Genomic DNA, 21,061 nt, shown 5'->3' on the forward strand with positions numbered 1-21,061 from the left:
AAATAATGACATTGATAAATTAACGATTTATAATTTAGGCGAAATAAATAAAATAATAAGAATTATGAAGTAGCTGATACAAACCGATCTTGCTACGATACCATGATCCTTTATTTAATTCACTTTGTCACATCTTACTGTCTTTTTAGCGTATTGCTTCTGGCTAGGTTGAACACAAGTATTTTCATTATTTTTTTACATGCTTGCATCAATAAAAAATTTGCTAACGTCCAATAATTACATCTATGCTTTAATTATCATCTATTATAATATATCTCTTACACAGCAATAAATATGTGATTTGAAATAAACTATATTTTGAATACTGATAGAAAAAAATAATTATTTAAATCATTCCCTGCAAATTACATGAAAGCACTAGCTAACTCTTCACTGTCAAGGCTCTCCGTGTCTTCTGTATCCGAATTAGTGGCAGCTTGCACTCTGGCATACTCATCTGTATCTATACTTTTACAAAAGTGAATTGCGTATTTAAGCTTTTGTTTTAAAACAGGTTTACACGAATATCTCGGCATTTTTAGTAAGAAGAAACATGTATAGCTTTCCGGAAGAAAATGGTCAGGAGGATTATATTTATCCATGACCTAGAAATAAATATAAAATATGTTTTAAATTTAGATGCAAATTTATTTTTATCAGTTGATAATTAGTTAGGACTCACTTGCAAAACAAAATCTCTTCCTCTGAAATCAGCAATCGTACGTGGCAACCGTGTTCTACCCCATACAAAACGAAGAAACAAAGATCTTTCTTGATTCGAGAATTCTTCCATAACTTCCCAAAACCATTGAATCAAAGGTGCGTTTGCTTCAACACCTTAAGAAGTAAAAATAATTAATTGTTCGGTTAAAACATTTTTAGTCGAAACAGCAACAAAGATATGCGAAAACGTATGCATACAGACCTTTATACGTTGCTACAGATTTCAATAAACTTAACGGTATATCTGGGCTGCCACAAACCATCGTTTCCAATTCTGATCCACTGAATAATGTTAGCAAAGGTACAGGTACAACTTTAGATAAACCTTCTCTGAGAGCTGCTATTTGAGCATCAAATTCGTGTAGTCGGTAATTTAGAGCTAGTTTAACGTATTCGTGGCGATTTTCTGGTGTTATTTTTTGATATCTATGTTAGATAAAAAAATAATATAATTGCTTTAATGATCTTAATATGTATAACTTTAATAGCTACAAATTTTGCATTAATAATGCTGTACCTATTTGATAAAGGTACATCATGGCCAACGGCTGACGGTGTTGAAAAAGGCATCTCTAGCGTTTGAAAGACCTTTTCATCAGGATCCATATCTCTAATGCATAACAATCCTGGCACATACTCTCTGTCGATTTCTGTTAAATCCGCAGGAGTCAACTGAACACCGGCTATCTGCTTCCATACTGGTTCCGCTAAATTTAAACTTAGAGGACTTCCTGTTCTAATTGCTATACCCATTAGAATTCCTAAAAATTGGAACATATCCATATGGAGTTGGGAATTAGCCACAGGATTTAACAGGAAACAATCTCTATTAGTGCCACTATCATCTCGCCCATTAGGCGTAGGTATGAGTAACGGCAACGATCCGTTTTGAAGTTCATCACACATCTCTGCTATACTTTCACTATACCCTCCGCCACAGTCATCCACGCTCTCGCCTAAAATATTTAAAATTTCATTGATTATTCCTTAGAAATATTGTATGTATAAAAGCGTTATTATATATTTGTTTATACACACCTACGAACTTGACTTTCCAAATCCTGTGAGGCAGAAATAATACATCTTGCTTCAGTAAAGACATTTTAGAAACCATTTGACCAAATACAGATTTGATGCCATCAGGACCTGCCAGGCCACCCTTGCCTCTCGCTTTTTTCACTTGTATTCTATTTAATTCGATCACTGGCCCGTGTTGTCGATCTCTAATCATAGTCGCTTGAATGACTTTGCGAAAAGTGGCTTCTTTTATACTATAAACTATCATGGGTGCCAGCTTATTCAGTCCAATGTGTCCAGTTGTCGGGAACATAGCTAAACATGGACATAAGAGTTCTGCAAAGTAATGGAGCAAGACTAATCTATTGTGCAGCACTGGAAAAGGTAAATCCTTCACTAAATCGTACTCCATAGGTGTCACTGCTGGTAATCTGCTTTGGGAAGCTTTTGTTGTACTCCATGCTAAAGTATGTGCACTACCACAAGCAACTTTAGTTATCTTTTTATCCTGCAAAGCAAGAACAAGCCTTGGCGTTTGAAGTGCGCTAGTAGTTCCATCTCCAAGTTGACCTTCGTCGTTATCTCCCCAAGTAAAAACTTCCCCCTTGTCTGAGCACGCAACGCAGTGCAAAGAACCAGTTGCTATTGAAATTATCTTTTTTCCTTGCAATGCAGCTACTTTACGGGGTCTTCTTACATGATCATCGGTACCATGACCTAAACGATGATAGTCACCTTTGCCCCTATTCGCATAATTATGTTTAATGGTAATAATCGGCAACATATAAAATTTTATCAATAAATAATTAAATAAGATTGTATATATAACCCACCAAGTGTAAACAGCTCCAGATCTAGTTAACGCTACTGAAAACTGGCTACCACACTCTACTTTGATTACTCCTAAACCTGCCAGGGACTCTATCTTAGCTGGAACTTTACAGCCATCACTTCCACCTCGGCCTAATTTTCCATAATCCCCATCACCCCAGCTCCAAACATTGTCATCGTCTGTAACGCAGAGCGTTTGTGCATCTCCACTGCCACAGGCTATATCGATTACTCTGTAATCTTGCAAAGCTTCGACTAATTTTGGCCTTAGTTTATCATCACTGTCACCGTGTCCTAGTCGTCCGTATCGTCCTGAAATTACAGCCATAAACCGTTAAATAAAATCAGACTATTGTCACTCGTGTTAAACTTACCTGTTCCCCATGTGTACAACCACCCAGCGCTTGTAATAGCTGCACTATGGTGACCACCACAAGCTATATCTACAATTTCAGTTCCAAGTAAATCCTCGATTAACTTTGGTCTATCATAAGCTATACGATTTCCATGACCCAATTTTCCGTCGTCTCCTTCACCCCAGGAGTATACATGACCTTCAGAGCTTAATGCTAGACAGTGCTTGCAGCCTGAATTAGCAGCTACTTTTTTAATGAATACGTGTTGTATAGAATCTAAAAGTGTTGGCACTAGAACAGAATCAGTTCCTCCAGTTCCTAAACGTCCTGCTCCACCGTGACCTAATGAAAAACATGATCAAGTTATTGTTTATCTTTAAAGATGAAAATATGATTTAGATAATAAAAATGAATGTGTTTACCTGTTGCGTAAACTTTACCATCAGCTGTAACGATGAACAAAGTCTGTTCACCACCAGCTAGCTGTACAGGTCTTAGTGCCGTTATACTTTCGCAGGGTGTAGGTGTTTTAATTTTAGCTCCCTGAAGACCACCTAGCTGCCCTCTATGATTATGTCCCCATCCATAAATCGTTCCAGAACCGTCGCAGGATAATGTCCAATCTTCGGGTCTTCCATTAAGCCATTGCAAGAGCTGCTCGTCATGCTCTTGTTTGAAAATCTCGTGATTCTCATGATCCATCACGGATTCGTCCCTATCAGTTATCATCTCATTTATACGTTTGTTGACTTCGAGACAAAATATTCTTGGGAGGGGCGTCCTGTTGATCAGTGATTTAGCTACTCGGGCAGCAAGACAATATCTCCTGAACCAAGACCATTTATGTATCTCGGAACAGCATTGCATTCCATCTAATTCTAAATCGCAAGCCAAGGCTACGAGAACTTTAAAAAAGTCGCTATGCATTAGTTGTTTACCGCCACCGACAGCAGGATCCTCATAAGCATATTGTCTTAAGAGAGCTTGGGGCAAAGAACATATGAGAGATGAGAGTACTGCTTCAGGACGTACACCTGGACCACTCAAATACACAATCTGTAACTTTTTCAATGCCCATATCCGTTGTTGAGCAGTCAAAGTGCCTAGTTGACTACACTGGGCTAATGTTGCTGCCAGTCTTGTTGCTATGTTCTTATCAGAACTAATGAGGCTGTTATCCAAAAGGCATTCTGCCAAAGCGATAGAGGGCTGGGATAAAATTGCTCTATCAGATCCTAATTCGTGAGATGCTAAATTTGCCAGAATAGGATGTACCGTGAATCGCCATCCCCAACCATTAACCGAGCCATCTGATGAAAATCTCCACTTTAATTCATTGCCTTGAATTCTAAGTTCACTAGCCCATTCACTCCAATCTCTGCCAGACTTGACAGCGATCACTCTACCCGTTCCATCCATAATAGTTAAGGGATCGTGCCTTCTCTCTGTCGAACATTGACGATCAAACTCTACTTTTAAAGCTTCTGCACCTGGGATCACCACGTTGCCCATGAGTGTAGTATCATCTATGTAGGGATGTGGCGTTTCCTGAACCACTGATTCTGGAATGTTACTTGTACAATTAGAATTAGCTGCAGTATCCTCCAGTTCTGTCACACAAAGTTCCAACAGCATATTTCTGATAGAGACATTAACTTTACCCAGAGCTATCAATACTGATGATATGGTTTCCTTGGCATCTTTACAAACCCTATTTGCTACTGCCAATTTTAGCAATTCTACCAATATTCTAGCATCATCTTCTGTCAGAGTTGTTGTAAATTCATCCAAGCCTGGCTCAATTCCTACACCCTCACCTACAACTTGTGCATTAGAAGTTAACGTAGCAGCTATAACACTCATTGCACTAGTTGACATTTTTGATGCTCTAGAAGATAAACTAGCAGAGCTAGACATAGAAGGAAATATAGCCAATGGATAGTCCTCTGATTCAGGAGTTGTTCTGGGACTCGTAATAACATTCACTGCTTCTGAGACACTTGCAGGAGCTTCACCACCTCCTTGTGCAATCTCACTAACATTTTGATAAACCGTATGGCCAATGCTGGATGTCATATTGCCTTCTTGAGGAGTTTCTGTTGTAGGAGTCTTCGTGCATCCGCCTAAAGCTGTATGACTTTGCAGTGCTTTGACAATTGCTTTTCTTGCTTGTATAATTTGAAGGGCATTTATTACATGTTGCAAAGCTTGCTGTTTGGCAACGTTGCTTTCCAAAGACAATATTATATTGGAGAGTGATGGTCTTACGTTTCGTGATGTTGTAGTAGTATTGGATTCGCTTGCGTTATTGAATCCAAGACTCATCTCTCCCAAAGGATCTTTTGCAGTGGGAAATGTTACTGGCTCTTGATTGCTATTCACTGGTTGATCAATCAATACCCATGCGACACTGTGACTTGAACCACAAGACACCCTATTCAATACATGCTCCAAGCTATAAACCAAAGAAGGCTTTCTATTAACTATAGTCGATCCATTACCTTGTTGTCCATGATCATTATCACCCCAAGCATACACTTGTCCTGTATCGGTAACAGCCAAGCAATGTAAAGCGCCCACAGCAACATGAATAATTTTCTTCCCCCGTAAACCTTCTACCAAAGTAGGTTTGCGAACATGGTGATCATTTCCATGGCCCAATCGAAAATAGTCTCCTTTGCCCCAAGTCCAGACTTCTCCATACTTGGTTAGGGCAAGTGAAAACTGTGCTCCACATTCAATCTGCACAGTTCCTAAACCATTTAAACGATCTATAACCACAGGAGTGTAGCAGCCATCGCTTCCTCCTCGGCCTAGTTTGCCAAAATCTCCATCACCCCAAGAATAAACCATTCCATCAGTTGTTAGTGCCATAGTTTGAGCATCTCTACTGCCACAAGCCACCTGTGTCACTCTCTGACCTACCAATGCTTGAACAAGTTTGGGTTTCATTTGGGTAATGGTGTCTCCATGGCCCAATCTACCATATTCGCCCAATCCCCAAGTGTAAAGCTCACCACTGCTAGAAATTGCAGCGGAATGACCAGAACCACAAGCAATATCTCTGATTCTTTTTGATTTCAACGTTTCGATCAACCTGGGTTTGTCCAGTGAATGTGTATTTCCATGACCTAATTTACCGTCTTCTCCCTCACCCCAGGAGAAGACCTTGCCATCCTGTGTCAATGCTAAGGCATGCTTTCCTCCGGAATGAACTGCTACTTTCTTGATAACATATTGGCTTAAGAAAGGTATTGGTTTCGGTTCGCAGATATTGTTATCGTCACCGAGTCCTAATCTACCGTTAGTCCCTTCTCCGCAAGCGTATAATTTCCCTTCTTGACTGACGATGAACAGAGTTTTGCTGCCTCCAGCAATGTGAATGGGCTTCAACTTGGATAACACTTCACTATAAACTGGTAACTTAATTTTGGACCCCTTCAAGCCACCAAGTTGATCCTTATCGTTTAAACCCCATACGTAAACTGCTGATTCTTGTTGGGCATCACTAGCTCGCTGCGATTTAATTTGTTCTTGAACTATTTCCCAATCAGAGGCGAGAAATGATACCGATGTAGCTAATTGGTTTTCGAACATCTTCTTGCGTCCCACTATGTGGAGTGCGTGTATCTTACAATCAATTCCACCATTGCGGCATTGTTTTATAGCAATTTCAATACAGGGATAATACTCTTTAATATCTTGCAGAAGTGTAACGGTTGTGTCAGTATTGCGTACACTCACTGTGGCCAGCTCAACCAAATTGGTAAATGAATCTCCAGCGTTTACCGCTATCAACGAGGGCATATAACTGCTGTCCAATGGGTTTACCGAAATTTTTAAAGAGTGTACCAGTATACCTGGTAGCATCTCTAATCGTATCCAGTGTTTCCCTTGTGATCCGTAGCTTTGCCAGTGTTTTGAAGAGCCATCGACCAATCTAGTAGCCCAATTCTCTCGAGAAGAAACACTCAACGTTCTTATACATTTTGACCAGTCATCGATCAAAGATGGCTCACTTAAATCCTGTCTATGGTATCTGCCTGGCTTCCCAGCGTAAACAGCAGCCGAACCAGGCTCTGCAATCCTATTGAAGCCATGTCGGTGAGATCGTTTGGTATAAAAGCAGTTCTCACAAAGATTATAATTTTCACAAGATTTACATTTGAATCTAGGCCCTGATATCGGTGACAAGTGGCAAGAATTGCAAGATACAGAATGATGGCATGATGGAACTCTTTCCATTTCAGTGACACAACCAGTCCAGCCAGTTTGTTGCGGGAAATCAATATACACTTCTTTACCGTTGTTTATTATCGCTTTTACAATACCTATACTGTGGTGATTAACAGATCCCCATTTGTATTTTGGCACAGCTACGGATGCTTTCACCCTGACTTTGTCACCAACTTTTAACGCTGATGGACCTGGTAGAGTCGGAGGGTGTCCCAATAGTTCTATGTGTATGAACCTCACCCAATAAGGGCCAGCTTTGCATTGCCAAGCTACTTGCACGTTGAGGTCGTGTAAGCCTTCTGGATCAATCTTTACTACTTGACCAACATCCCCGTACTCGACTTCTTCGTAGGTTTTACAGCAGCGAACTAGCATACCTGGTACCACGTTATCTCGAACGTAGATCGCATATTCGTCAACAGACAGAAAATCAGAACGTTTCATGTAAGTCGTTGGTGTCGAGGAAACTTCGTGGGTTGACGGAGAGTCCTCTGCGTCTTCGCTTGATGATTCGTCGCTATCATACGGGCTTCCCGGCCACGACAACGTCTCCGCATCACTCAACGAAGCATCCAAATTCTCCAGCAGCCATCCTACAACAGTCTCAGGTGTAATATTGCTCTCGGAGATGCTTAGATTCTTTATGGCGAATTCCACGTGAGTCTTTTGAAAGCCCATTTCAGTAACTTGTGCTACAATTGGACTCATGGAGGGTAAATTTCTCTGGCCGGAGCCTCTACAGCGTCTTTTTTGACTAGAAGTTAAGGAAACTAATGAACAATCGGATGTAGGTGTAGCTGGATCTAAAGATAGACCAGTTCGTTGAATAGGAGAATGCCTCAACTCTGATGCCAAATATTGAGAAACGGCTAATGCAGCTTTCTCCAATTCTTTGCGTTTGAATATTGGTTTTAGAGGTTGAGCCTTTGTAGCTCTTAAGAGCATTTCTTGTAGTAAGGTTGTCCTTTCATCCTCCGCTTCATTAATATCGCATTTCAAGACTTTTCTTAATTTAGCTTGATGGGCCAGTATGGCCTTTCCCGCATTTAAAGCTGCGAGTTGCGTTTGTTGTGTATGCAGAATTGACTCGCTCACGATTCCAGCGATTACAGGTACTCCACCTGGCCTTCTGTCCATTGCACAATGTCCTTGCAGTAAGTTAGCCCATGTACTAAGCAACTGATCCGTCATGGTCATCCTGTCCAAATGGAACTCTTCAGCAATTGGTTTGATAGAGGAAAATTGCACCTTCCTTCTGGTCCCAGTATCGTGCATTTGTACGATAATCTTCAAGTGTTGAGTAAATTTACATACAGTGGCCATTTGTCCATCTACTTTTACGAGACCTCCAATTCTTGGTCTGTTATCCAAACCACCGACAACTACAAGCGCTGCCATTACTGTTTGTCGAATGGCCAAACTATTTTCTCCACCATTTTCATTCATTTGTATGTGGAAGAGTGGTCCGTCAGCCAACAAATCCGATGCTAGTGCCAATTTTTCACCTAGAAAAGAATTCACCGTCGAACACCAATTAGGAAGAGTGTGCAAGTACCTTATTAAAGAAATAATTTCTTCTGAAATTGTAGAACAGTGAGATGCTGTTAGAGACACTCGACATTTGTTCGAATGCAACTCGGAACTAGATCCTACATCACAAGCCAAAGTTATTTGTCCCAAAAGCTTAAACACTTTATCCAGAAATGGTAGCATCTCAGGACCCTCGGTAGACCAAGAAGGAAGTACCGCCGTTAACAAACGAACAGTCATTATTTGCTTCTCCAAATCAGGATTATTTTCTTCCGCTATTATCGATAGCAATAAATCAATCCAGGCTTGATTGCTCAAAGCTTTGCACAGCTCAGGAGATTTGGCTATAGCCTTCAGAATACTAAGAGTAGCCCAGGTTTCATGATGTTCCTTTGCTAATTGAGAATAAGTTGAGAGCTCTATTTTATTTGCAGATGCTATGATCTCTCGCAAAACAGTAGTCAATATTTTGATAGTGGAGATAGATATTCTGTTTCCTTCAATACCGTAAGACAGCAGAATTATTTTTAATAAATTTGTAGATGCATTTTTCAAATACATCGTTGGATGGATTTCTTTGGCATTCAGCTTTTCAACTTTGTTGGTATCAATTAGAGACTCACTATCGCTGTCACTTTCAGGTGGAGTTGGTGGTTCTGCCAATTTTAGATCGTATTTTCCTTCTTTACCCATGCGATAAGAGTTTCTCGCCCCGTTGTCCCATTTCACCCTAATCCAGCCATCGTCCCCCAATTCCCCTACGACCGTTCCCTCACCAGGAGGCTGACCATCCTGATCTCCCCATTTCCAATCAATACCGCGAACTACTCGGGTACCAATTTTCATCAAAGCTGCCAAATCGGGTCCGCTCAACTGTGCAGTAGGCGACTTAGATTTCTGTATCGCATCCTCGTAGATTACAGCCACCTCCTTTAGCTTGGGACTTTCATGCTGAGTCGTGAGTCCAATTTGCCTAAGCAGTGTCAGTATACTCGACAGCAATCCAGAATTAACCATCAATCCAATTTCATTGGCAGTTAAATAATTTGTCAGCATCCCTAAAATAGCCAGAAGAAACCTGGCCCTGGGTAGCTTCCGCAGCCAGGTGTAAGTTCCTTGATTCAAGCTACTCTTCCCAGTTACTTTGGGTTTATTGGGAAGCTCTGCCTGAATGACGTAAGTTCTTAATGACTGTATAGCCCAAGACATTATTTTTGCTTCTGCAAGGATAACCTTTGACTTTTGATAAGGAGTCACTAACTGAATATTTTGAAGACAATGGGAGATACCACTGCTCAGCAACCTGTTGTCATATGTCAAACCTAGCCAGCCATTCAAAATGGAGTATTTAACCGAGATTATTAAATTATCCTTTTTTAATAATTCCTGCATCATGTTTATACCTTGCTCTCTTAATTTTGCACGTTGCACTTGACAATACATGGCACGACGTAAAGTTTCCACGTCTCCACTATCTTCCGCAATAACAAAGTTTATGATACCGGACATTATATTAGGATCACTTCTCAATGTACGATACTTCATTTTTTCCTGAATTTTCATTACTAGATTTTTCAAGTTTGACAGTTCCTCCAGTTTTGGCGAGGCTGAAGAAACCGGTGTGGCCTCCTTAATAGTTATATCTTCATCCCCTTTATTCCGTATTTTTGCATTTTGAATTGAAGCGTTGACGATATCTTCCGGCTTGGTTGGCGATTCCTTATTTTTACGAATATCAGTCATTATTCTAGAAACGGTTCTCTTGAATCTGGGACTAGTGTAAAGCAGAGATAAATTTTGCAATCCTTTAACTTCATAGCTCGTGGCAGGTCTTACTTCGTACAATAAAAATCTGCATTTTTCCAGAGCTGGAGCACAAACTTCCTTGTAGCTTCTATTCTGTTGTTGTCGCGTTCTGATCAAGTTCCATTTTGTTTGGTGTATAATTCTAATCATATCACCCAAAGCTTTGGATAATTTAGCATCTCCAGTGGCTAACTCCTGATCAATTGCTGCGATTGTTTCATACCCAAGACCCAGGTGCTTAATAATAACAGCCATTAAAAATCGGCTGATTTCTTCAACTGGATGTTCACCACTATAATCAGCATGCGAAAGCAAATTATTGGTTTTAGCGTACCTATCAGCTATTGTCATAAATGTCTGGACGCAAATGTCTGTTTTTTGAGTTTCAGCCAAAGCCTGTAAGAAGGCTGTAATTCGATCATTGGTTTCCTTAGAGGCATCATTTTTAATTCGTACTGGTACCGGTGGCTCTGTAGGAGAATTAGCAGCAGTTGAATTATTGCTTCTAGCCTCTCCCTTTTCTTCCTCGTATGGATTTGGTGGTTGAAGCACTTGCAGGCCACCTCTTAGGAAAACTGCATCCAACCAAGTACCTGCTTCTTCTTCAGCTGGCTGCAGAGCTAAACTCTGTCGCATTTTATAAGCGTGTAATCCTAAGAGGAAACCCAACGCTCTTTCCATATCTACGAGAGAAGAATATAAGTCGGCAAACTCACTGGTAAGGTGGGTATTCTCTTTCTCAGGTTGACAATAGTGACCGACGAAACAAGCATCCATCATTCCCGATGTTAAATTACTATCACGATTGTTTGAGGTACTAGGAACACCATCTTGTTCGGGAAATCTTTGCACTGTATCAGTGTTGCTTAATCCGTCATTACCAAAGTCTTGAATATCGTAAACATTATTGTTGATTACAACCCAGAGGCCTCCATCGCGATTGTGGTTCTCCAAATCAGCCCATCGTATCAGTGATGGTTCATCCTGAAGAGATACTTTTGCACCATGCTGTTGTGGAGTTATAATACCAGGCCACGACAAATCATCGGCGTCGTCTTTTTCTATCGTTGGTAGCAATCTGTTGAATTTGTCAAGAGCATCCAAGACGGGACTAAACACTTCCATCCAGGTCATGTTAAGAAGTAAAACAGGATAATTAATTTGCAATAAAATGAGACAGGTTATTAATTCAGGAAGTAAAACATGAACAATATCCCCTTTTAATACACCAGCGATCAAAATAAATTGCTTCGTACTGCTACTACCAATCTCAGCTGCAGTTGATAAAACCTCCGTCGCGTGATTACATATTTGAATGATGTATTTTCTTAGTAAAGACTCTGCTCCAAGCTTCTCTTGATCGTGCAGGCCTTCGGTTTGGGACCATTTATTTACAAAATCGTACACTTGAGCTATCAACAGTCTCTGAAATCTCAATAGTAAGCTTAAACCAGGTGAATTATCCATTTTTTTTATGATTTCCGTCTGGCCGACTTGCTGCAAATCTTGAAATTTCGATTGAGTTATACACGTGCCATTTCTGATCAATTGCTTTACCAGTTGGAGCAACGATATCGTCATGTTGTACTTCTCCGAGTTGTATTCCTTGGTTTGCTTAACCTCGCTTACTTTGGTGGCTCCTACGAATGTATCTTTATCACATATTTCAGAAATCTCAGCCTTAACAGCTGCTTTTAAAGCAAGCTCCAAGCCTCCATCTGCCATTAGACTGGAAACTAATAAATCAGCCATGAATTGCTGACCATTGCTGGTATTTGATTGCTCCAAATTGTTGGAATTTAAAAGAAAACTAGAGAGTGTTTTTGCACGTTCATTGGCCGTTGGTAATAATATGCTCCATCCTGTTTGTAAAACTGCTTGTGCTGCTTCCTGTATGGTGGCTAGAATACCTGCGCCGCTAGCAAGACTTACACAGCGTTGCTTTAAAGAATTAAGCAATGGAGTAGAGCCAAGTCCAACAAACTTGTTATCAATGTTGTGTGTTATCATTGTATATAGTTGTAGTCTCAATAGATTTAAAGTAGCCACTGCCAAGCATTCGCGATCCTGAGTTGGTGGTCGCGCTCCAGGTAAACCCTCGCAAGATTTAGCCAGTAACGTATCTATAAGCTTGAAAGAGTCTTCGCAAACGTCTACAACAAATGCTACTCTACTAGCGACCGACCAAGCAGACGTTGTCCACGCAAAGCTTTGTGTGGGGCCACAAACCAGTCCTATTACATTTTTACTCGACAAGAACGGACACAATGTCGGTTCTGGTACCGTAGAGCCAAGTGTAGGATCAATTTGGCCATAATCATTTCTACCCCATCCGTATACAATTTGCTCCTCTGTTAAAGCCAGCACGTGCAAACTTCCTATAGATAAATCTTTAATCTTCTTATTTTTCAAACTTTCTATCATCTTTGGATATTTTACGTGGTCCTCGTTGCCATGTCCCAAACGATAAGCATCACCTTTGCCCCACGTATATATTTCTCCATACGCGGTTAAAGCAGCAGACATTTGTCCTCCACAGTACACTTTTACAACATTTATATCTAGAAGCTTATCAACAATTTTAGGCGTATTTGAGCCTTCCGAGCATCCTCTTCCAAGTTTTCCATAATCACCATCGCCCCAAGAAAAAACTATGCCAGATGCAGTCACGCATAGTGTTTGAGAATCACCACTACCACAAGAAACATGCTCCACTCTGTGACCATTGAGGGCTGTCACCAACGTTGGTACCATAACGTCATCAGAGTTTCGATGACCCAATCTGCCATAATTTCCTCTTCCCCATGTGTATAATTCACCATTAGCACTTAATGCCGCCGAATATGTACTTCCGCATGCTATGTAAACAATATATTTATCCAGGAGGGCCTCTATTATCTTTGGTTCGTCATAAGAATTAGTATCACCATGACCCAGCTGACCTCCACTTCCATTTCCCCAGGAATAAACAGTTCCATCTTGAGTCAATGCCAAATTATGCTTGCCATCCGGGTGTGCTGCGATCATCATCACCGACTTGTCCTCAGTATCGTTGGAAAACCCGTACACTCTCTGTGGATATTGCGTTTCCCATCCATAATACATCATGTAAACATTTCCGTTTAAAGATAATATCATCAGCGCCCTTTCCATGCAGCAAAGCTGCTTAATTCCCAGCTCAGCTATAGCATCACAATAGAAAGGAGCCGATCCATTTCCAAATTTTACACCTCCCCAAGCTATTACCTCTTGAAAAGATTGAGTTTGATTTTTCAGGAAGCTATCCGCGCTTATAGGTGGCAATAAAGGAGTCGTTAACCGGTTTAAATTACACATTATAATGACCGCAGCTTTTTTAAGATCTACGGGTACCGTGTCGTCTTCGGGTAGCCTTAAATATTTTAATAAAACCTCGCAGGGTCCTGGTCTCATATTTTCATCGACACGCCGAGATTTGGCAGCTGCAATGGTATTTAATCGGCGTAATAAAGGAACAAGAGGAGCTGAACATCCGGGCGGTATCACGCGATTGTCTTGGTTCTTATATTTCGCACTGAGATGAAGTAAAAGCACGACTGCATCTAGAAGACTAGATAACGTAGCTCTTTGTGTTACAAGTTCTAATAACAGACATAAAGCTGTATGCTGATCTGAAACTGGCACTTGACACCACGACTTTCCGCTGACCACTTCCCTTAAAATCACATAAAACCTTATCACTTACTTATTCATTTTCACAACAAAATAGTAAAGCTATATGCATACCCTGTAACAACTTGTCTCAAAAATTTGGACGATCTTTCAACAACTTCCAACCAAACTTGAGATACATCATTTTCGTAAAATAAAGTTGCCTCTGGTAAAGATTGCAATGCTTCCAAAGACTCTGACAATAATTCACTACAAAATTCAATATCCTCTCCAGATTTCCATGCTCGTCGTAAATAAGCAAACGAAAAATTAAGTGCTGCGCGAGATCCAACACGAACTAAACCTAAAGTTGCCTTATCGCTAGGTTTTACACTGAAATAAAAATACATCATTTATTAATTTTTAAACTATGATCCTAAGCAAATTTCTCAACAATATTTTTAATTAATTTTACGTTTTTTGTGTTTTGATTGTAGCTTTTGGAACAGGTGAAATTTCCTTTATCTCTTGTGGCTTACGGCGAGATAATGCTGTGCAATATCTTTGTGCTACAACAAGCCGCTGCCTTAATCTAGCTGCTGATAGAGTGCTATTGGCAATTTCGTGACACAGTTCCCTTTGTTCTTTAATTAGTAACTCAATACATGAAGTTAAATCACCAGTACCTAAAAAGTTTATATTTTGTAACAATACAAATTCATGGCATATTATGGTAAGTTTAATAAATGAGATACTTGGTTGAGATCCCCAATGCCATAAATTTATCATTTGTTGAGCAGGAATTGCTCTTTCCAATAAAGCTGTAGTCCTTGCTGCTTCTTCCTCATCTAGCTTTTGACAAGGACCGCAGTTACAACCTCTTTGAGGACCACAAATTCCATCGCAGCAAAGACATAACAGTATTTTCATACTACAGTAGTAATGGCCACTTTCACCTTTAAATAATTATTAAAATATTATTATTTCTAAGAGTTGTATATAAATTTGGTTCCTGGTAAGATTAATTACCTTTCTTTGCTATAACTCCTGCAGCATTGACTAGGCCATCACTGAAATTTCCTACAATCTCACCATTTCTAACCATCTCATTCCATAGTTCTGCTGAGCCATCACGGCAAAGAAATCTCTGTAAATCAGTTTTTAACCACTTGGCATCCAATCTCACTTCTGGCCTGACAGTAAAATTCAATGGGCTGCTCATTTTAGAAAGATTGTTTAGACAACCTTTTTTAATTCAATTTAGTGAAATTACCTGTAATCGTATACTTATAAAATATAAGTAATACTAAAACAACATATGAGAAATTGCATTGGTTACTATACCTTGATATTTAAAATAAATAAAAATGTAAACACTTTCAAAGTTTTATTATTTACATGTTATAATCTTGAGATTAAGCCTTTAACACTTCAGTCTTTGGTAGCATAACAATGTCAGACACAGTTCTCCATAATCACAGGTGGTGACAGTTAAACACAATTGTTTTCATATTGGTGATGTGAGAGGTTAGGAAATCTTTAAGCTGATGATAATCTATATCATATAGTTCAGTATTTCAATTTATTTACAATTCGTTCTGTAAAGCTTAACGTTAAGTGTCTGCTGATATACTTAATATTGTTTCCTTGCTCAGAGGCAGTTTTGTCATTTGCATTTAATTTATTATTTCTATTGTATGAACTATACTAGCAGCACACCAGTGACAGCTCTACATACCTGTATTTACCATTGACACTTCCAAATATATAATATTATATGTATAATTACATAGAATTATGATTTTGAGATTCAATCAGGATTAATTAATTTTTCTTAATAGTGTGTACCACAAGTTTAAAATAAATAATTTTTGATGTTCTTTAATTATAACGAATTTAAGCATTTCGATATTAATTCTAATTAATTTTGTACAAATCGATCATTTCTATATAATTATTTTTATAAATTATAGAATTTTATTAGTTTTTATTGATAAACACTTATATTTTATTTTTTGTTCCAGATCTTATTGGAATCCGGAATTTGCATGTAAATCAAGTAAATCAACATATATAACGTGGTCAAGTGCTTGCAAGTGTGTGGTAGGCCGCTACCAATCATGTTACAAGTCTGAAGCTAGCTATTTAAAGCCACCAATAAACCGACCACAATTAGGCATTTTTATTAACTGATTGGTTATAAAGATCGGAGGGAAGCTAACAGCAAATCTAAATTTTTATTAAAAAGTTAATGAAATTTAGCATTTTTAATATACTTGAACGGAAAAGTTCCGAAAAATGATTAATATTGTGAAACAAGTTACAAAAAGTACTCCCAATAAAATTGGTGAGGACAAAATATAAATGTTGTGCACTTTTTTAAAGAAAGTAATATTTTATAGGTTATATTTAATATTGTGAGGTATAATAATATTTTTAATTACTTTTTAAGTCATTATTATATATTATAATTATTTTAGGTCCTAAAGTATTTAAAAAATATTCAGTTCAAACTCCACTTAGAAGTATAAAAAATAAAAAATGTGTTCCCACTTATGGACAACCAATTCCATTAACACATTCGCATATAATGAAAGATGGGGAGATCTTACCAGGCATCCAATTAGATGAAATAAAAAATAGAAGAAAAAAATTAATGCAAAGGATTGTGAATAACAATATTATCAAGAATACTAGCAAAGAGCAAATTTTGATAATGCCATCTGCATCCAAAGTTTATATGTCAGATAAAATACCATATGTTTTTCGACAGAACACAGATTTCTTATACTTTAGTGGATGCCAAGAGCCAGATAGCATTCTGGTTTTAACAATGTTGAAAGATAATTTTCATTCAACCTTATTTGTAAGAAAAAAGGATCAACATTCTGAGCTATGGGATGGCCCCAGGACAGGTGTTGACTCTGCAGCTAACATTTTTGCTATGGACCAATCTTTGCCCATATCTGACTTTGAGCAATATGTTGCTTCCTTTCTTAAAGAGCACAAAAATTGTTCAATGTGGTATGACAATGCTCAAATTTTACAGCCAGAAGCAGATAAAATTTTGTGTCGATTAATTAACATGAACAATGTTGGCACTATCTTATCTCCTAAATCTATTTTTCATGAAATTCGTTCAATTAAATCTAAATCTGAAATTGCTTTAATGAAAGAAAGCTGTAAAATTGCTTCCAAAGCTATAATAGAAACTATTAAAAATTCAAAACCTGGAATACATGAAAATCATTTATTTGCAATGGTAGATTATTATTGCAGAATGGATGGTGCTGAATTTTTAGCTTACCCACCAGTGGTAGCAGCAGGAAAGAATGCTACCATTATTCATTATATTAATAATAATCAGGTGGTTCAAAGAGAAGATATGGTTTTAATGGATGCAGGTATGTTTCACTGGTTATTCCAAAATTTATCAATGTAAACAATGAAAATGTTTTCAGGTTGTGAATATCATGGTTATTCATCTGACATTACTAGAACATGGCCAGTTTCTGGAACCTTCAGTACTCAACAAAAAATTTTATATGAAATTGTTTTAGATGTGCAAAAATCTTTAATTCCAGATTTAAAGGAGATGCCTTCATTAGATCAATTATATTATCGTATGTTATCTCTACTTGGTAAAAGATTACAGGAAATAAAATTATTACCAAGTGATCTTAATGAAAATACATTAATGGCAGCTGCATATAAATATTGTCCACACCATGTTGGCCATTACTTGGGAATGGATGTGCATGATACTGATAAAATTTCTAGGAATGTCAAAGTTCAGCCTGGAATGATTGTAACTGTTGAACCCGGTAATGTACATTATTATCTCTGCATAACAAAAATTATTTTTAAATAGTAAAATAAGGTAAACATTAAGATTGAAAGTAAACTATAAAAATTAACTTTTTCATTTAGGTATATATATAGGTCCAAATAACCCTTATTCACCGGAACAGTTTCATGGATTAGGAATACGCATTGAGGACGATGTTTTAATAACGGAAAATGGCCCAATAGTTTTATCAAAAGACTGTCCAAAAGAGATCTCTGAGATAGAGCAACTTGCAAGTGAAAATCAATAATAAAATATTCCTTATCAGAAATTTATTTTGTTATATAAATTTATGGAAAATATACAATTTTAGTTTTTTATGTATTCATATGTAAATATAAAGAAGTAATCTTGTATAATATACAAAATATTCTGTACAGCAGGTGTATTGTAAAAAAGCGTTGTTAGTAATAAACTTTAACCTGTAAAAGACTGGTCTGTTTTTGGTGTACCTTATTTGTACATCAAAGGAGCATTTTTATTTTTATTGGCAAGCTTAATTATGAAGGAGCTAATATTGGTCTAAACGCCTAAAAATAGGCTTCCATTCCTGGAGAGCTTAACTATTCAAACGTTTGTTTAAACGAAAAAAGATGAATATTATACACTTGTAACCAATAAAGTACGACCAGAAGAAATAAGAGCACTGTATAAATAAAAAGTGCTAGTATAAACATTGATGAATGAGTGAGTATTAATTGTAAAAAAGAAAATATTCAATCAAATGTAAATGATAATTTGTTTATCTTTCATAGTATTAAGTATATGTTCGTTTCTTGCAGCTTAGAAAGTTAAATTTCTAAACTTTTTATCAGCTGTTTTTAACGTGACAAAATTTGTAAGTTGTTTCACTCTTAAACGGGACCATACTAAGTGATCATGCAAAGCATGTATTTGAGCAGCTGCTAGGGCTGCACTTTCAGGATAAACAACAGTCGTACATCCTAATCCTAAAAAATCACAAAGCCAAAAGTAATAAAATATTTACTATTAAAATAAAAAGGATAAAGTAATTAGTAATATTACCAGAAGGAACATTAATGGAAGACCACAAATCTTGAGTAATATTTTCTGGTTTCACCGGTGGACAATTGATGACAGGCAAAGGCGTATTGCCAGAGAGAACTGGACCCAGCCCATTACTTCTGCCTGCAACTGCTATCAGCACCACCTAGGTACAATAAACAAAAGTATTGATAAATAAATGATAATTTTAATGAACTTTTCTCAGATTCTTTAATTTATCACACTGTTTTTCTTGAATTAGCTATCAATTGCTCAATATAACAGCAAAAAACATGAAAGATACTCATAAGCCCATATTTCAAATATGTAAACAAAACATTATATTAAATCAAATTTAAGTTAATCAATATCACCTTTTCACCACTGCCTTCGTATTCAGCTAAGACATGTAAAGTTTCTTCAGTACTTTTATGAGCACTACATACTCTCAATTGCACTTTAAGTCCTAGTGCTACAGCATGCTTTGCAATCTTTTTACAGTGCTCTTCATCCGAAGCTGAGCCCATCAAAATAACTACTAATCCACTACGTGGAGGAACAAGATAATCCAATTGATCAGCTACCCATTTAAAGTTACGTTTTACAGTATCCAAATCTGCTTGAGTCACAATTGTTAAATTTCTGTATACCTGAAAAATTAATTTTTTATAAAACAAAATCATTTGTTTTAAAAACATACGATTGTTATGGATTAAAAGGTAATACTTGTTTGTCTTTCATCAGCCTTTTGTCTCCGGATGGCCAGAGTCTCCAAGAATCACTATCTATAATATCAGCAACTAAAATTTCACCATCTGTATCAACTCCAAATTCTATTTTCATATCTATTAAAGCACATTCTCTTGTGGCCCATGCTCTCTCCAAAACTTCAAAAACAACCAGAGTTGTTCGCTGCATGATATCATACTCATCCTTTCCAATACTTAATCCATTCAATTTAAAACCAGCAGAAATAATTTGCTGCTCTGACCATTGTGGATCATGATTTGCATCATCCTTAAAAAATGTTTCTTGAAGTAGTGGATTGAATCTAAATCCTTCGGGTACACCTGCATGGAGATGATAAAATATGATTAAGAGTGAATAAATGATTACATTGAATTTTGATTTCATTAAAAATTTTGGTACCTGTGTGTCTTTTCAAGAAGCTACCAGTTGCTAATCTTCTTGTAACCCATTCTATTGGGACCATTTCACATTTTTTTGCAATAAATTCAGTTTCACCAGTAACTTTGATGAATGCAGTTCTAATTCCAGCTTGATTCAATAACTCGAATACTTTGGACGTAGTGGCTGTGCTGATTGCAGCCTTTCCTGTCAATTCGTGGGATTTTACACCATCGCCAGCAGTTATCCGATCTTTGCTCTGGAGCAAACATATTTTCGGATCTGATAAGACCTCGAAGACCTTTTTCGTTTTTCCTTCGATGATTAGCTTGCCCAGTTTGTAATCTGTAGAAAGCAACAAAAAATTATATTGCAGTTGTAAGTACACACGTACCCCTTATTTTTATATCCGTATAGGTAAGAATTCGTATTTCTTATGAAAATGTAACCTTCAAACACGCATAAAAAATCAGCATCAATCTATTAGTAATCAAATAATTTCTTCAACAACCGTAATTAATTATTATTTGCCTTCGGTTAACAAATTTTCATTCAACTTGTTTAGTTTGAAAGTGAAACTGAGTAGTTCAAGTGGAGACAGAGACGTAAGAAAAATTTTCCACGTGCCACGAGGAGAAACTTCTGTTACGGAAAAATTTGAAATAGATTTAAGTAAAAAATGTGGACGAAGACGAAGACTGTGAAGACTTACCAGTCATCTTTCTGTTTCTGTTGCTTTGACCCAAGTGTGATGTGTCTACAGTCTGCTCAGAGATTTCTTTAATAACGCCCCCTTCCCCTTCCTTTTTTCATGATAGCTCACGATTGCTTCAAAACATTTTTTATCGCGTTCGATCAAACTCGCTCCAAAATTATTAAGACATGATCATTAAATCTAAAGCGACCTACTAACAGCAGTGAAAATACGTCCAAATTGCCATAGAGAATAAAA

General features: G+C 37.6%; 3 protein-coding genes across 7 annotated transcripts; 1 reads left to right on the forward strand and 2 right to left on the reverse strand.

The window, feature by feature from the left end:
* Positions 1-93: 93 nt before the first annotated feature.
* On the reverse strand, positions 94-15,608 carry HERC2 (E3 ubiquitin-protein ligase HERC2). Its single transcript, XM_066739115.1, has 13 exons — positions 15,474-15,608; positions 15,159-15,402; positions 14,885-15,085; positions 14,605-14,815; positions 14,265-14,522; positions 3,350-14,193; positions 2,946-3,269; positions 2,574-2,883; positions 1,762-2,483; positions 1,241-1,679; positions 926-1,149; positions 683-837; positions 94-605 (listed from the first exon to the last, which is right to left on the reverse strand). The coding sequence occupies exons 2-13, from the start codon at positions 15,349-15,351 to the stop codon at positions 366-368; spliced, it is 14,121 nt and encodes a 4,706-aa protein (XP_066595212.1). The 5' UTR covers positions 15,352-15,402; positions 15,474-15,608; the 3' UTR covers positions 94-365.
* A 6-nt stretch (positions 15,609-15,614) lies between these two features.
* LOC136780627 (xaa-Pro aminopeptidase 3) lies at positions 15,615-18,232 on the forward strand. Of its 5 annotated transcripts, none has more exons than XM_066739130.1 (5): positions 15,615-15,656; positions 16,154-16,476; positions 16,610-17,533; positions 17,591-17,953; positions 18,060-18,232. In XM_066739130.1, exons 2-5 carry the CDS (start codon positions 16,428-16,430, stop codon positions 18,224-18,226), a joined length of 1,503 nt encoding a protein of 500 aa, XP_066595227.1. In that variant the 5' UTR covers positions 15,615-15,656; positions 16,154-16,427; the 3' UTR covers positions 18,227-18,232. The 5 variants fall into 5 exon arrangements, with proteins under 5 accessions (XP_066595227.1, XP_066595226.1, XP_066595228.1 ...); XM_066739129.1 differs by lacking the exon at positions 15,615-15,656 and adding an exon at positions 15,661-15,696; XM_066739131.1 differs by lacking the exon at positions 15,615-15,656 and adding an exon at positions 15,735-15,869 and having other exon boundaries at positions 16,154-16,551.
* A 1-nt stretch (position 18,233) lies between these two features.
* On the reverse strand, positions 18,234-20,959 carry Paics (PAICS bifunctional enzyme). The gene is made up of 6 exons (XM_066739137.1): positions 20,822-20,959; positions 20,131-20,454; positions 19,708-20,051; positions 19,356-19,631; positions 19,003-19,147; positions 18,234-18,926 (listed from the first exon to the last, which is right to left on the reverse strand). The coding sequence occupies exons 1-6, from the start codon at positions 20,826-20,828 to the stop codon at positions 18,760-18,762; spliced, it is 1,263 nt and encodes a 420-aa protein (XP_066595234.1). The 5' UTR covers positions 20,829-20,959; the 3' UTR covers positions 18,234-18,759.
* Positions 20,960-21,061: the final 102 nt, after the last annotated feature.

Source organism: Prorops nasuta, unplaced genomic scaffold (genome assembly GCF_024137725.1).
Source record: "Prorops nasuta isolate Cenicafe-Biocafe unplaced genomic scaffold, Cenicafe_Pnas_1.2 PNAS00019, whole genome shotgun sequence".
NCBI classification, from domain to species: Eukaryota; Metazoa; Arthropoda; class Insecta; order Hymenoptera; family Bethylidae; genus Prorops; species Prorops nasuta.